This window comes from Mya arenaria, chromosome 3 (genome assembly GCF_026914265.1).
Source record: "Mya arenaria isolate MELC-2E11 chromosome 3, ASM2691426v1".
Classification (NCBI taxonomy): Eukaryota; Metazoa; Mollusca; class Bivalvia; order Myida; family Myidae; genus Mya; species Mya arenaria.
In genome coordinates, this window is record NC_069124.1 from 37,012,773 (window position 1) to 37,028,047 (window position 15,275).

Consider the following 15,275-nt stretch of genomic DNA (forward strand, 5'->3'; position numbering starts at 1 on the left):
GTTTTGTCAAAATCCGCTTATCAGTTTCAGAGGAGATGTCGTTTAAAGTAAAAATTTACGCACGCACGCACGCACGCACTCACGACGGACAATCTGTGACGACATAAGCTCCATGGCCTTCGGCCAGTGGAGCTAAAAACTAAATTATGTAAGGATGAAATATACGATAGTTCACTAAATGTATGATAAAATGACAACACAGATCATTGGCAAATGAGCAATGGTTGTGAAAAACTTGTCTTTGACAGACACAACTAGAATCATAAAATCACTATTTGAAAATGCCACCGTATGATGATAGATTATATGAAAGAAAGAAGTCACTTTTGTGATAATTGAGTGTTTAGACATATAATTAGGGATGGCAACGAGTAGTAAAATTAATACTCGAGTACTCGGACGATCGTTCAATCGAGTACTCGGGTACTCGATTACTCGGAAAAATTGAATATGTGTTCGCGAAGACAAGATTGTGTATACATGTATCGATAATGGCGTATATTGTGCGTTGGTCGTATTATTGGTCATTTTCACCTTTAAAGTAAACTTTCATTACGTATTTTAACAAAAATTGATATAAAAAGAAAACAAATGTTGTTTCAGGCTTTTAATTTGTTTTATTCGTTTCATTTTATACAAGTATGCACTGCAGAAATGAACAACAATCAGAATTACAATGAACGAAAATTAATAGCATTCATAAAAAAGTGAATGAAATTCAATACAAAGTTCAGTTTTTTAGTTGTTTACTCTACAATTTTATTTTTTTTAAATGATAGTTTTTTTGAACTGTGTAATTGTTGTTTACCTCATTAATATTCATAATTCTTGATTTAAAATATCAACCAATCAATTGTGATAATCATTGCAAAAATAGTTAAAATACGCCCATTAAGAAATCAATTCTTGTAAAGGTCGATACTCTTTCGCTCGTTAGCGTCCATTGTTTGGTGAAAGGTCTCTAATTGGTATACAATAGAATTGTGTAGGTGGAAGTACCGCTATCAAAACTTCGCTAATTGACATCAGTGCTAATTTGAAATAGGGGTCGTTTGTTGACAGTTTGCAACTATTACAACAACTGTCAACTAATTGATTGAGGTCAATTGTATACACAGCGGGGATTAGAGGGACTGTAAATTGTCCTATTGGCAACTAACCAGATCTGATATTTTGTCTGTAAATCGTGTATTTGGTGATTTTTATAAAAAAAAAATCCGAGTACTCGAGTAGTGATTTGGTACTTGAGTACTCAGAGGTTTGATCGAGTACTCGGGTACTCGTTGCCATCCCTACATATAATCTATCAACAGCGTCATCATATCTAGTTGTTACAATATATTTCATGAAACAATGAACCCATACCACAACAGAGACAATAGCCTGTGCAGCCTCTGGAAGTGTCTCCCCCTCATCATTCATGTGCTCCTGAAATGTGTCAGAAATAACACCTCAGATTGGATAATAATATACCTCTGCAAAGATTTGAATTAACAAAATCAAATTAAGCTGATACTAATTTATCATATGAATCACTCTTGAGTCTAATTTCTCAGTAGAAACCAGTACTTTTTTGTGGTCCAGTGGTGCACACTTGATACTTACATCCCTGTATCTGTGGTCCAGTGGTGCACACTTGATTTTTACACCCCTGTATCTGTGGTGCAGTGGTGCACACTTGATACTTACATCCCCGTATCTGTGGTCCAGTGGTGCACACTTGATACTTACATCCCTGTATCTGTGGTCCAGTGGTGCACACTTGATACTTACATCCCCGTATCTGTGGTCCAGTGGTGCACACTTGATACTTACATCCCTGTATCTGTGGTCCAGTGGTGCACACTTGATACTTACATCCCCGTATCTGTGGTCCAGTGGTGCACACTTGTTATTTACATCCCCGTATCTGTGGTCCAGTGGTGAACACTTGATACTTACTTCCCTGTATCTGTGGTCCAGTGGCGCACACTTGATTCTTACATCCCCGTATCTGTGGTCCAGTGGCACACACTTGATATTTACATCCCCGTATCTGTGGTCCAGTGGCGCACACTTGATACTTACATGCCCCTATCTGTGGTCCAGTGGCACACACTTGATACTTACATGCCCCTATCTGTGGTCCAGTGGCGCACACTTGATACTTACATCCCCGTATCTGTGGTCCAGTGGCACACACTTGATACTTACATCCCCGTATCTGTGGTCCAGTGGCACACACTTGATACTTACATCCCCGTATCTGTGGTCCAGTGGCGCACACTTGATTCTTACATCCCCGTATCTGTGGTCCAGTGGCACACACTTGATACTTACATGCCCCTATCTGTGGTCCAGTGGCGCACACTTGATATTTACATCCCCGTATCTGTGGTCCAGTGGCGCACACTTGATACTTACATCCCCGTATCTGTGGTCCAGTGGTGAACACTTGATACTTACATCCCCGTATCTGTGGTCCAGTGGCGCACACTTGATACTTACATCCCCGTATCTGTGGTCCAGTGGCGCACACTTGATACTTACATCCCCGTATCTGTGGTCCAGTGGCGCACACTTGATACTTACATCCCCGTATCTGTGGTCCAGTGGCGCACACTTGATACTTACATCCCCGTATCAGTGGTCCAGTGGTGTTCATTTGATTCTTACACCCCCGTATCTGTGGTCCAGTGGTGCACACTTGATACTTACACCCCTGTATCTGTGGTCCAGTGGCGCACACTTGATACTTACATCCCCGTATCTGTGGTCCAGTGGCACACACTTGATACTTACATCCCCGTATCTGTGGTCCAGTGGCGCACACTTGATACTTACATCCCCGTATCTGTGGTCCAGTGGCGCACACTTGATATTTACATCCCCGTATCTGTGGTCCAGTGGCACACACTTGATACTTACATCCCCGTATCTGTGGTCCAGTGGCGCACACTTGATACTTACATCCCCGTATCTGTGGTCCAGTGGCGCACACTTGATATTTACATCCCCGTATCTGTGGTCCAGTGGCACACACTTGATACTTACATCCCCGTATCTGTGGTCCAGTGGCGCACACTTGATACAGTGGAAACTCACTAAACCGGATCTCCACAAAACCGGAATCCTCGGGATACCGGACTTTTTTCAGAGTCCCGTTTTTCCCCTTCTATTTTCAATGTAAAAAAATCCCTACAAAACCGGAACCCCGGAATTCCGGATACCCGACAAAAAATCGAGAAAATTTGTTAGTTGTCAACGTTATTTTATCTCACAAAACCCGACGTTTATTTGTTCAAACATGTCAAAATAATTTTGTGTATTAGGAATTCGCGAATCGCGTGTCACTTTGTCTTGACAGCCGGTGCGTCGTTAAATATTACACCTGTGATGTTGTGTTAACTCGATAATGATGATTGCGCTGTGGATTGACTGTCGCGCGATAATCAAACTTGTGAAAAGAAAATTGATTGAAACATTAATTTGTTTGTTGCAGAAAATAAAGAACTAGAAACGGATATTTAGTGATCATTTTGGAGGGTAGTTTTATCTAAAGACTTCTATGATTGAATCAAATTAGAGCGGTGCGTTAATTAAATCACAAACATACTAAACAAGCATTAAATTACGAGAGTTCTTTTATTTCAAGACTTGGAAAAAAGATGATTATAAAAACGCAGAAATGTTTAATTATGCTTATCACTTTTGCAAGTGCTTTAATCATGTCTCAACCTTCGTTTAAACGTCGGAGAATTGAACTGTCCCTAGCGGACAAAAGACTATAAAGGTTAACTCAGTTAATATTTTGAGTAAACTGACCCCGTACATCAAATCCCCACTAAACCGGAATCCTCACTAAACCGGAAATTTTGCCCAGTCCGGACCTTGTCCGGTTTAGTGAGTTTCCACTGTACTTACATCCCCGTATCTGTGGTCCAGTGGCGTACACCTGATACTTACATCCCTGTATCTGTGGTCCAGTGGCGTACACTTGATACTTACATCCCTGTATCTGTGGTCCAGTGGGGAACATTTGATTCTTACATCCCTGTATCTGTGGTCCAGTGGCGCACACTTGACACTTACATCCCTGTATCTGTGGTCCAGTGGCGTACACTTGACACTTACATCCCCGTATCTGTGGTCCAGTGGCGTACACTTGATACTTACATCCCCGTATCTGTGGTCCAGTGGCGTACACTTGATACTTACATCCCTGTATTTGTGGTCCAGTGGCGTACACTTGATACTGAGTTGCTGGTCACGAAGCTTTGCATTCCATATCTTGATTGGGGAGCCATGCAGGTGAATGTTGATTTGGGCTTGGTCAGTCAGCCAACCATTTGTAATGTGACAATGACCATCTAAATGAAGTAAAAACCTATTTTTTAAGGTTTTCTGACATTGAAGGACATTCACAAGAATAAAATTCCATGCAGAAGAACTCATACCACACAAATCCATGATAGTACATTTTTCAATATTAATGTAATGCACAGTCTCTTGTGAATCACAGCATTATGAGAAATGAGCACCTGAAGGATAAAACAATGTTTCTCAACAAAGTTAATATTTCGGACAACTTTCTGCATCACACATATTTAAGATGAAGAGCTAGGCTTTAGATGGATGTCCAAGTTCTTACCGTATTCTCCAAACACTGCAATATCTTCTAAAGGTGGTTCACAAATTGACATCGCCTCTGTAAACAAATACCAAGCATTAAGTTTTTCTTTGGACGACAGGCATACGTGTCAAAAGGTGTTAAGTCATTTATTTTGTTGAAAATGATTTCTGTAGAGTCAAGGAAACAGGATCTGTCAAAGGAACGTGACTAATGCCCCTGAAACAACCATGTTGGTCAGATACACAGCTCAAGTATTTGGGCCTATAGGGACTGATAGCCTTCAGCAAATAACATATTTTCATGACGACTTTCCCAGGCAGTTTGGGTATATTTATCACTTTTAAAACAAAAATCCCACCCACCGGTATGCTCCAGGTGAAACTATAATAAATCCCATTCTATGAACAGGCGTGTATAAAATGGTATGAAAATTGTTAAAGAGAATAAAAACAAGAGGGCCATGATGGCCCTAAATCACCCACCTGAGTAAAAGTGTTTGACTTTTGTAATCACTATAAGTTGATATTTTTTCTCAAAGATTTACACATGGTCCAAATGTCAAAACTGTAGCTTCAACAAGAGCTGTCACAGAGACAGCGCCACGACTATTCCGCCGCTTTTCAGTGGAAGGATTGAAAAGTTTTGGCGAAACATGCATGGATCACTGTTAGATTAGATTTCAATGCAATACATGATGTGCTGAGATATTAACATAAATGTGGTTACATGCAAAATTTTAACCAGAATTTTTAAGTCAAATAATAAAGGGCCATTATTTGCAAAATACAGTTATCTAACTTGGTTTTTCAATTAGGTTGGGTGGTTGAATACCATTGTATAGTCTCAATGCAATACATCAAGAAGTTGCTGAGATACCCGTGCCAAAAATAAGCTCAGCTTCCTGAAAAGCGCAGCTTTAGCTTACCGTATTTCCTCGACTATAAGACAGGGAAATTGGATCCCGATTTTTAACCTCAAAGTAGGGGGCCCGTCTTATAGGCAAGTCTTTAAGAAATTCAGAAAGAATAGAATCAGAATCAGTCATATTCAACATTCAGTATGCGACTGACTGATTTATTGTCTGCTGATGACACCCCAATAAAAGTGACAAGATCACACCCATCGGATTAAGACGACTGTCTGCTTTGCTACGATGAACACTCAATATCTTCTAATTGGCAAACGCTTGTTATTGGTCCAAACACATTGTTTATCACAGGAGACACAGTTAGTGAGTGAGTGAGTGAGTGAGTGAGTGAGGCGAGGCGAGGTGAGGCGAGTTAGCGAGCGAGTGAGTGAGTGAGTGAATGAGTGGGTGGGTAATGGGTGAGTGGGTGAGTGAGTGAGTGAGTGAGTGAGTGAGTGAGTGAGTGAGTGAGTGAGTGAGTGAGTGAGTGAGTGAGTGAGTGAGTGAGTGAGTGAGTGAGTGAGTGAGTGAGTGAGTGAGTGAGTGAGTGAGTGAGTGAGTGAGTGAGTGAGTGAGTGAGTGAGTGAGTGAGTGAGTGAGTGAGTGAGTGAGTGAGTGAGTGAGTGAGTGAGTGAATCAATAACAATCCTACTCCCAGATAATAATAATAATAATAATAATAATAATAAATAATTATAATAATTAATAATAATAATAATAATAACTAGAGCTGTCACAGGAGTGACGAATACCCCCAAATGCCGCCTGGACACAGGAATGGCAAACCATTCCTTTGAAAAGAGGCCATAACTCCAAGGTTACTGCACAATGCATCTTCTTTTATCATGCATGTATTGTTTGTCTGGAAACCGTTTTTCTATTTTCGTAACAGTGCACAAAAACCTTTACTCCACTGGCCCCATTTTCAATCACAAGCATTGTCTTCACAGAGGCTGCCTATACAGCAAGTTTCATCACAATATCTCATGCCCAATTAAAGTTATGGAGCAGAAGCCATTTTTCTATTTTTAGTAACAGTGACCTTGACCTTGGCCCCACCAGCCCCAATATCGAACTTGACCTGTATCTTCTGATGTTACACCTGTGTACCAAAAATTGTTCAAATCTGTCAAGCCTTTCATGAGTTATCGTCCGGAAACTGTTTTTCTATTTTTAGTAACAGTGACCTTGGCCTTGGCCCCACCAGCCACAATATCGAACTTGACCTGTATCTTCTGATGTTACACCTGTGTACCAAAAAATTTTCAAATCTGTCTCGCCTTTCATGAGTTATCGTCCGGAAACCAGGAAAACCGACCGACAGACAGACAGACCGACCGACAAGCTCACTCCTATATACCCCCTCAAACTTTGTTTGTGGGGGTATAATTATTTAGGTAAATGGGTTTATTAAGTTTACGATATTGAAATCTTGGTTATTATAATTGATCCATTGGTAGTGTTCAAACTGCCAACCAAGTATGAGGTTTCTAAGCCTAAGTGATCATCAGTTATTGACCTTAAAATTGTAAGGATTTATCTACTGGTCATGACTAACCTGCCTATCATGTTTGAGGGTCGTGGGACTGAGCATTTTTTAGCTATTGATCTGAAACAGATTTTTAGCTCAAGGTCAAAACAACTTTGACCTTTGACCCACTGTTTAAGACACACTTGTGTCCCCCAGATATTCTACCCCCTAAATTTGGCTCTTCAGAGATAAACAAAGCGCGAGGCGCTGAAAGACTATCTGCGGGCAAATATGTGAGAGTTGCAAATTTTATTTGAACTATGGGAATGGGTGTAGAGCACATAAATAAAAGCGAAAAATGTGCCCACATTGGGCAAAGAAACATACATATCTATATCTTTATGGCGTCTTGTGTCAATTTGTTTTTGTAAATGTCACTTCAATCGTCGTAATCCCCCATCCCCATGTATTTAGTGTTACAATGCATGCATGCCCCATTTCAATCGTTTCTAAAGGTTTTTCGTTGCTTTGATTAGAAATCATACGATAGGAAATTACAATACATCATATATATCATTTCCTTTTATTAACATACATGTTTTGTTTAGGGAAAATCATTTTTTTACAAACAAATTCAGCAATAATTCCATTCAAAATGCACAGCTTTATATCAATTCAGTCGACGTATCCCCATGTATTTGAAGTTACAGTAAATGCTCTTTTCAATCGCTTCTAAAGGTTTTTCGGTGCTTTGATTAGATAGCATACAACAGACAAATTTTATGAAATTACACGTGTTAATTCTTTAAGGAAAATGATTTTATTTTTACGAGCAACTTTAGCAATAATAACTTTTAAAATTCAGAGCTTATCAGATGGTCGTTTTCCCGCGGTGAGGACAAACATGTGGTCAGTTAATGTATGTAGAAACTATGTTTAGAATGTAGGTCACTTAATGAAGTTGAAACTATTTTTAGATTATCGGAACTTAAGTCTGTTTTTATGAATGAGAATATGATTGTGCTTTTTAAAGTTTATTGATAAATTTAATGTTATTTATGTTTAATGTACATACCTATGTAGAAACAGTACTTGTGCTGTTATGAATGCTTCATACTCTTTTGATGTTAAACAGCTAGGTTTAATCCGAACTACTTTGCTTCACCAAACGTATGCATGACTCACTGTCGTATCAGGGCATGTGTGCTTATATAAATTGAAAGCCTAATGTCTAAAACTATGCCAAGAATACACCGGAAAAAACTGTATATGGTCAAAATTTCATTGCTGTAGCTTTAAAAATTAAAAAGTAAGTCAAAAAAGGTGGGGCCAGCTTTTGCCTAAGGGGCAAAATTTCAAATGTTTTGCTAGACGGTCATCATATGATGCTCCACAACAAATATCAAAGGTATGGGCCTTGTGGTTTGAAATAAAAAGATTTTGAAAATATTTCTTAAATAAGTCTCTAGGAAACTTGAGACCCCCGCCGCAGTGCCAGTTTTGACCCAAGGGGCATAATTTGAACACCCATGGTAGTAGACCACTAAATAAAGCCTTGTTCAAAATAGCAAGGATCTGCATAGCTGTTTCAGACAAAAAGGTTTTTAACATTTCCCAATTTAAGTATACATAACCTGTGAACCCTGGGCGTGGCCAGTTATGACCCCAGGGGCATAATTTGAACAAACATTTACAAGCAATTGTGACTTTACATGTAAACTTGGCTAAAAATATACTTCGCTCATGTAGACTTGGCTAAAAATAGACTTGGCTATAAATAGCATTTTTTTATACTTTCAAGACCCATAATCTAGGCAGGCATGGGCGGATCTGGCTGGTTTTCGAAAGGAACCGAGCTCTAAAGGATATCTCGATACTGTACAAGTTTCATCGAGATACAATCAAAACTAAAGACTGTATCATGTTCACAAGCAATTGTTTACAGATGCACTGATTTTTTATACTTTCGAGGCCCATAATCTAGGCATGCATGGGCAGATCTGGCTGGTTTTCCAAAGGAACGGAGCTCTAATGGATATCTAAATACTGTACATGTTTCATCAAGATACAATCAAAACTGAAGACTGTATCGTGTTAACAAGAAATTGTTTACAGACACACGAACACAAAGACGCACATACTACATATACATTACCATTGCATAAGCTCTTCTGGCCAAATAGAGCTCGGTTCCTTTCAGCCAGTTGTGAACTAAAACTGAAACTGCCAACCAAGTCTGATCTTCTTGCCCCCTAGCACTATTGATTGGAACCTGATTTTTAGCTCAATGTCACCAAAATCTTTATCTTTGAACAACTGAATTCATTATGCTGGTCATGACAAACCTGCCTTTAAATTTTGAGGTCCCTTGGTTCAATCATTCTTCAGTTATTAATTGGAAACAGATTTTCAAGTCAATGTCACCACAACCTTGACCTTTGACCCACTGACCTCAAAATCAATAGGGTTTATCTACTGGTCACGACATTGCTGCATCCCCAGCATTCTTCAGTTATTGTTAGGAAATGGATTTTCAGATCAATGTGAGCACCACTTAGACCTTGAACCCACTGACCTCAGAATCAATAGTGTCCATCGGCTTGTCATGACCAACCTGCCTACCAAGTTTGAGGTCCGTCTCACAAGTTATTGATCGGAAACCGTGGGATAGACAGTCCAATGACTATATGTTGCCCTGTTTGTAGTGAAAGACATCATTCATCTGTTTTCAATGTTATTTTATTTTTTTAAACATGAGTGTAGAAATCTTGATAACTAGACAATTGGTAAAATACATTTACAAATTGTCCTTTGTTTGAATGTATCAATGTCATGTTATGTACCTGTGATTGAGAATTTTCGAGGCTTGATATTTGTCTCCCAACGCATTACAAGTACACTGTCTTCGTCATCATCATGGTAGACTCGTGCCACATAGTAGCGGTAATGTGTGTTGATGCTGCCATGAAAAGTTATCTTTTTGGCCCAGACATCTCTGAAATGACATCATGAAGATAGTTCCATCATTCTCAAGATTATTTACAGCATGGGAGTTGTCTGAAGGTATAGTTTACTGCCTCTCATACCTTTCTTTGCATCATTACATTTTTGTTTTGCTCATTTAATTTGTTTTCTGCCTTGTTTTTTGTCATGCTCACAGGGGGCTGAAACAAAGTATTTTTGTTTATTTAAGCCTATATGTATATATCCCCTGTGGTCATGCTTAGTTGAATCTAAGATGGCTATTGAGAACAGTCCAAGACAACAACCCAACAGCCCTGAAGGACAGGGGCCCTTCTCAATGACCACCTTTTATTCAACTCCATTATAAGAGAAGAATCTGAGTGTTTTGATTGGACTGTAAAATTAATTGGCTTATAGCCTGAATTGAATAACTGAGGCATGGTTAATTTTAAGAACTATACTGAATACCATCCATAGGGGCTGTTTCATCAAGAATCCTATTAGCAATTTGTACTTATGAGCTTTTCAACAGCGCAGTATTTCTGTTGAAAGTCTATCCTAAATTAGTTCTCTTGATTTGTGTTCCTTATGTATTAAATAGACCTTGAAGCAATAGGTTAAAGGCTCACCTGGGGCATGTTGTTTAGGCCTCTCAAAAAGTGCAGTTTACTTGTTTCTGATGAACTACGCTCATATCGATGTGGTTCATGTTTAGATGAGACAATCCATATTATTTATTGCAAGACAACATGCAGACAAGTATTCTCATCAAGTTTCAAAACAAATAAAAACTATTCTATTTACGATAGGGAATTTATTTATCTAAGATATGACCTAGTTTTTGACCTGAGTTGACCCATATTCATAACTGTTCAAGACAAAATGCAGACAAGTATCCTGATCAAGTTTCATAACAATAGGATGAAAACTATTGAATAAATGACATGGAATAAATAGTTTAATGCAGAATTGCTCACAGTGGCTTGATGACAAAGGCTCATTAAAGTCACAATAAAAAAATTCAACTAGCCAAAATTATATTTTATACATACTTGAACATGTATATCATCAATATAATACATTGCCATAAACATAAAATGAGATTTGAAAGAAAAAAAAATACCCTATACTGCACAGTGGCTTGATGACAAAGGCTCATTAAAGTCACAATAAAAAAAATCAACTAGCCAAAATTATATTTTATACATACTTGAACATGTATATCATCAATATAATACATTGCCATAAACATAAAATGAGATTTGAAAGAAAAAATGTAATATGACAGTATAGGGTATTTTTTTTTCTTTCAAATCTCATGTATGCCAATTTTATATGTTCTATAGAAGTGAGGTTTTATAATTAGTGCATTTTAAGGTTGCAATGCCAGTTTTATATTAATCATAATTTTTCACATACAAATCCAACATGGCGGCGTATTTGTAGCGTATTTTCAATTTTATGACGTCAGAGGGTGACAGTGCCGCAGAGGGTGATAGTGCGGGGTGATAGTCGAAAATATTGCCCTGGCGTTTTTATGTTCTATAGAAGTGAGGTATAATAATTATCTTTATCTAAAGAGTGCCAAAATATAATTTTCAAGTAATTTTTCATCACAAAAAATACCAACTTAATCATAACAGCAATTGACATGAATCAATCAAAACTAAATAGTTTACTGCAATTGTAAATAATGGCCATGATGACCAGCAGAGAGATGTGCATGGCAATGATGACCAGCAGAGAGTTGTGCATGGCAATGATGACCAGCAGAGAGATGTGCATGGCAATCATGACAAGCATAGAGTTGTGCATGGCAATCATGACCAGCAGAGAGTTGTGCATGACATTGATGACCAGCAGGGAGTTGTGAATGGCACTGATGACCTGCAGGGAGTTGTGAATGGCAATGATGATCAGCATACAGTTGTGCATTGCATTGATGACCAGCAGGGAGTGATGCATGGCATTGATGACCAGCAGGGAGTTGTGCATGACATTGATGACTAGCAGAGAGTTGTGTATCGCAATGATGACCAGCATACAGTTGTGCATTGCAATGATGACCAGCATACAGTTGTGCATTGCAATGATGACCAGCATACAGTTGTGCATGGCAATAATGACCAGCAGGGAGTTGTGCATGACATTGATGACCAGCAGAGAGTTGTGCATGGCATTAATGACCAGCAGGGAGTTGTGCATTGCAATGATGACCAGCATAGAGTTGTGCATGACATTGATGACCAGCAGAGAGTTGTGCATGACATTGATTACCAGCAGGGAGTTGTGTATGGCAATGATGACCAGCATACAGTTGTGCATGGCATTGATGACCAGCAGAGAGTTGTGCTGGCAAAGATGACCAGCATACAGTTGTGCATGGCATTGATGACCAGCATACACTTGTGCAAAGCAATGATGACGGACATAGAGTTGTGCACAACAATGATGACCAGCATACAGTTGTTCATGGCAATGATGACCAGCAGAGAGTTGTGCCTAGTTGATGACCAGCATACAGTTGTGCATGACATTGATGACCAGCATACAGTTGTGCATGGAAATCATGACCAGCATAGAGTTGTGCATGACATTGATGACCAGCATACTGTTGGGCATGACATTGATGACCAGCATACAGTTTGGCATGACATTGATGACCAGCATACAGTTGTGCATGACTTTGATGAAAAGCATACAGTTGTGCGTGGCAATGATGACCAGCATACAGTTGTGCATGGCAATAATGACCAGCATACAGTTGGGCATGGCAATGATGACCAGCAGGGAGTTGTGCATAACAATGATGACCAGCATATAGTTGGGCATGGCTTTGGTGACCAGCATACAGTTGTGCATGGCATTGATGACCAGCATACAGTTGTGCAAGACATTGATGACCAGCATACAGTTGTGCATGGCAATGATGACCAAAATACAATTGTGCACGGCATTGGTGACCAGCATACAGTTGGGCATGACGTTGATGACCAGCATACAGTTGTGCATGACTTTGATGAAAAGCATACAGTTGTTCATGGCAATGATGACCAGCATACAGTTGTGCATGACTTTGATGAAAAGCATACAGTTGTTCATGGCAATGATGACCAGCATACAGTTGTGCATGGCAATGATGATGGGCATTTAGTTGTGCATGGCAATGATAATTAGCATACAGTTGTGCATGGCAATGATAATTAGCATACTGTTGTTCATGGCAATGATGACCATCATACAGTTGTGCATGGCTATGGTGACCAGCATACAGTTGTGCATGGCTATGGTGACCAGCATACAGTTGTGCATAACAATGATGACCAGCATACAGTTGGGCATGGCAATGATGACCAGCATACAGTTGTGCATGGCTATGGTGACCAGAATACACTTGTGCATAGCAATGATGACGGGCATAGAGTTGTGCACAACAATGATGACCAGAATACAGTTGTGCATGGCAATAATGACCAGCATACAGTTGTGCATGGCAATGATGACCAGCATACAGTTGTGCATGGCAATGATGACCAGCACTGGTGACAAACTTATATAAAGACAAGCTTCAATACCATGTAACCAAGTGAAGAAAATTGAGGCAAAAAACTAATAATTTACCCACCCATTCTGGCCATTCTTGCAGGCTCCTTGAGCAACACTTTCAGGGGCTGCCTTGCATTGCGTCTCTCTGCGTAACCGTGGCCCCTTATACAGGTTCCAGTTCCCGAGTTCCGAGCAGTCGCCTGTGATACACACCACCTCCCCCGGCTCTGTCTTTATGCGAACTCGGAACAACACCTCGTATGTGACAGACTTCAACATTGTCTTAAATTGTTGCTTAAAAATGCTATCATACAATCAGCCTAAATATGTTCACAAGAAAAAAATGTCATGTACACAATCACAGAATTTGCAGTCTTCGTCAGAAAGTCAGCACGAAAAGTTTCATTAATTTCTAACTTATTTCCTTGACATTGCTATCATAAGAACATGTACCTTAATTATAATTCATGTAAAGAATGCACATTATCCTTTCACAATGTCAAAATGAATATCTGGCGTCACTCCATAACCAAATTTGTTCTTTGGCCTTGTATTGTGATGAAGCTTCCTTTAGAATGTGTGACCACCACAGTATTTACTAACAACAAGTTATGTTTGTAAACAAATTCATAAATACACCACTGAGCTCAGATTTTTTTGCCTTTGATAAACAGCTCAATGTTGAAGAGCAACAATTCCCATGTGCATATTAAAGTTTCTTCGCAAATGTTTGCACTGAGCTTCGAAATGTTATTGCCTTTTGTACACAATTTATAAATACTGTAAACATCCAATTACACACATCAAGCGTGCATCTTTTTGTGAACCCTAGAGCTTATCCCTCGGACAACCTTTTATCATTCAAGGTCAATGTGACCTTCATCTTTGGCCCAATAACCCCAAAAATCAATAGGGGTCTTCTACTGGTCAGTTCAAACCTCAAAGTAAAGTTTGAAAGCCATGGGTGAAGGCATTGTCAAGTTATCACTGGCAGAACTTTTTATCATTAAAGGTCAATGTGACCTTGACCTTTGGTCAGATGACCCTCAAAATCAATAGGGGTCATCTACTGGTCAGACCCATCCTCCAAACCAAGATTGAGGGCCATGGGTGCAGGCATTGTCAAATTACCAATGGGACCACTTTTTTTCATTCAAGGTCACTGTGACTTTGACCTTTGAACCGATGACCGCTAGAATCAATAGGGGTCATCTTCTGGCCAGGCCCAGCCTCCATGTCAAGTTTGATGACCATAGGTCTAGGCATTGTCGATTAATCACTCGGACAAGCTTTAAAATCCTTTTTTCATTTAAGGTATTTGTGACCTTGACCTTTGACCGGATGGCCCCTAAAATCAATATGGGTCATCTACTGGTCAGGCCCTATCTCCATGTCAAGTTTGATGACCATACATCCAGGAATTGTTGAGTTATCACTCGGACAAGCTTTGGTCTACCGACAGACCGACCGATCTACCGAATGACCGACCTACCAACATGTGCAAAGCAATATACCCCTCTTCTTCGAAGGGGGACATAATTAATATAATTATTAATAATTATCCACTGAGCAAATAGTAAAATATCCATCTCACTACATATAAAAAATGTGTTGGGTATGTATGTAGTTAAAATAATAAACAAGAGGCCCAAAAGGGCCTATGCTCTACTGGCATGGCTTTTGTGGTCATATCAATCCAGAGCATGTATGTATGGGTAAAAGGCAACAGACATATAGTTTATGTTTTGTGTTTGGGTTACCTGAAAACGTAGCAC

At 39.4% G+C, this 15,275-nt stretch overlaps 1 protein-coding gene across 9 annotated transcripts in view; it reads right to left on the reverse strand.

The window, feature by feature from the left end:
• LOC128229269 (glycerophosphocholine phosphodiesterase GPCPD1-like) overlaps window positions 1-15,275 on the reverse strand; it is a 66,515-nt gene that overhangs the window by 49,362 nt on the left and 1,878 nt on the right. For 5 of the 9 annotated variants that reach the window (XR_008260065.1, XM_052941086.1, XM_052941087.1 and 2 more), the window contains exons 2-6: window positions 13,580-14,280; window positions 9,834-9,985; window positions 4,631-4,687; window positions 4,198-4,349; window positions 1,366-1,428 (exon numbers count right to left, since the gene is read on the reverse strand). Coding sequence is in view for 8 of the 9 variants with exons in the window: in XM_052941086.1 (XP_052797046.1) it covers window positions 1,366-1,428; window positions 4,198-4,349; window positions 4,631-4,687; window positions 9,834-9,985; window positions 13,580-13,779 (624 nt within the window). In the remaining variant the exon portion in view is untranslated. Of the gene's footprint in view, window positions 1-1,365; window positions 1,429-4,197; window positions 4,350-4,630; window positions 4,688-9,833; window positions 9,986-13,579; window positions 14,352-15,275 lie in introns of all 9 variants that reach the window. The other 4 variants (XM_052941089.1, XM_052941090.1, XM_052941091.1 and 1 more) reach the window with 3 other exon arrangements.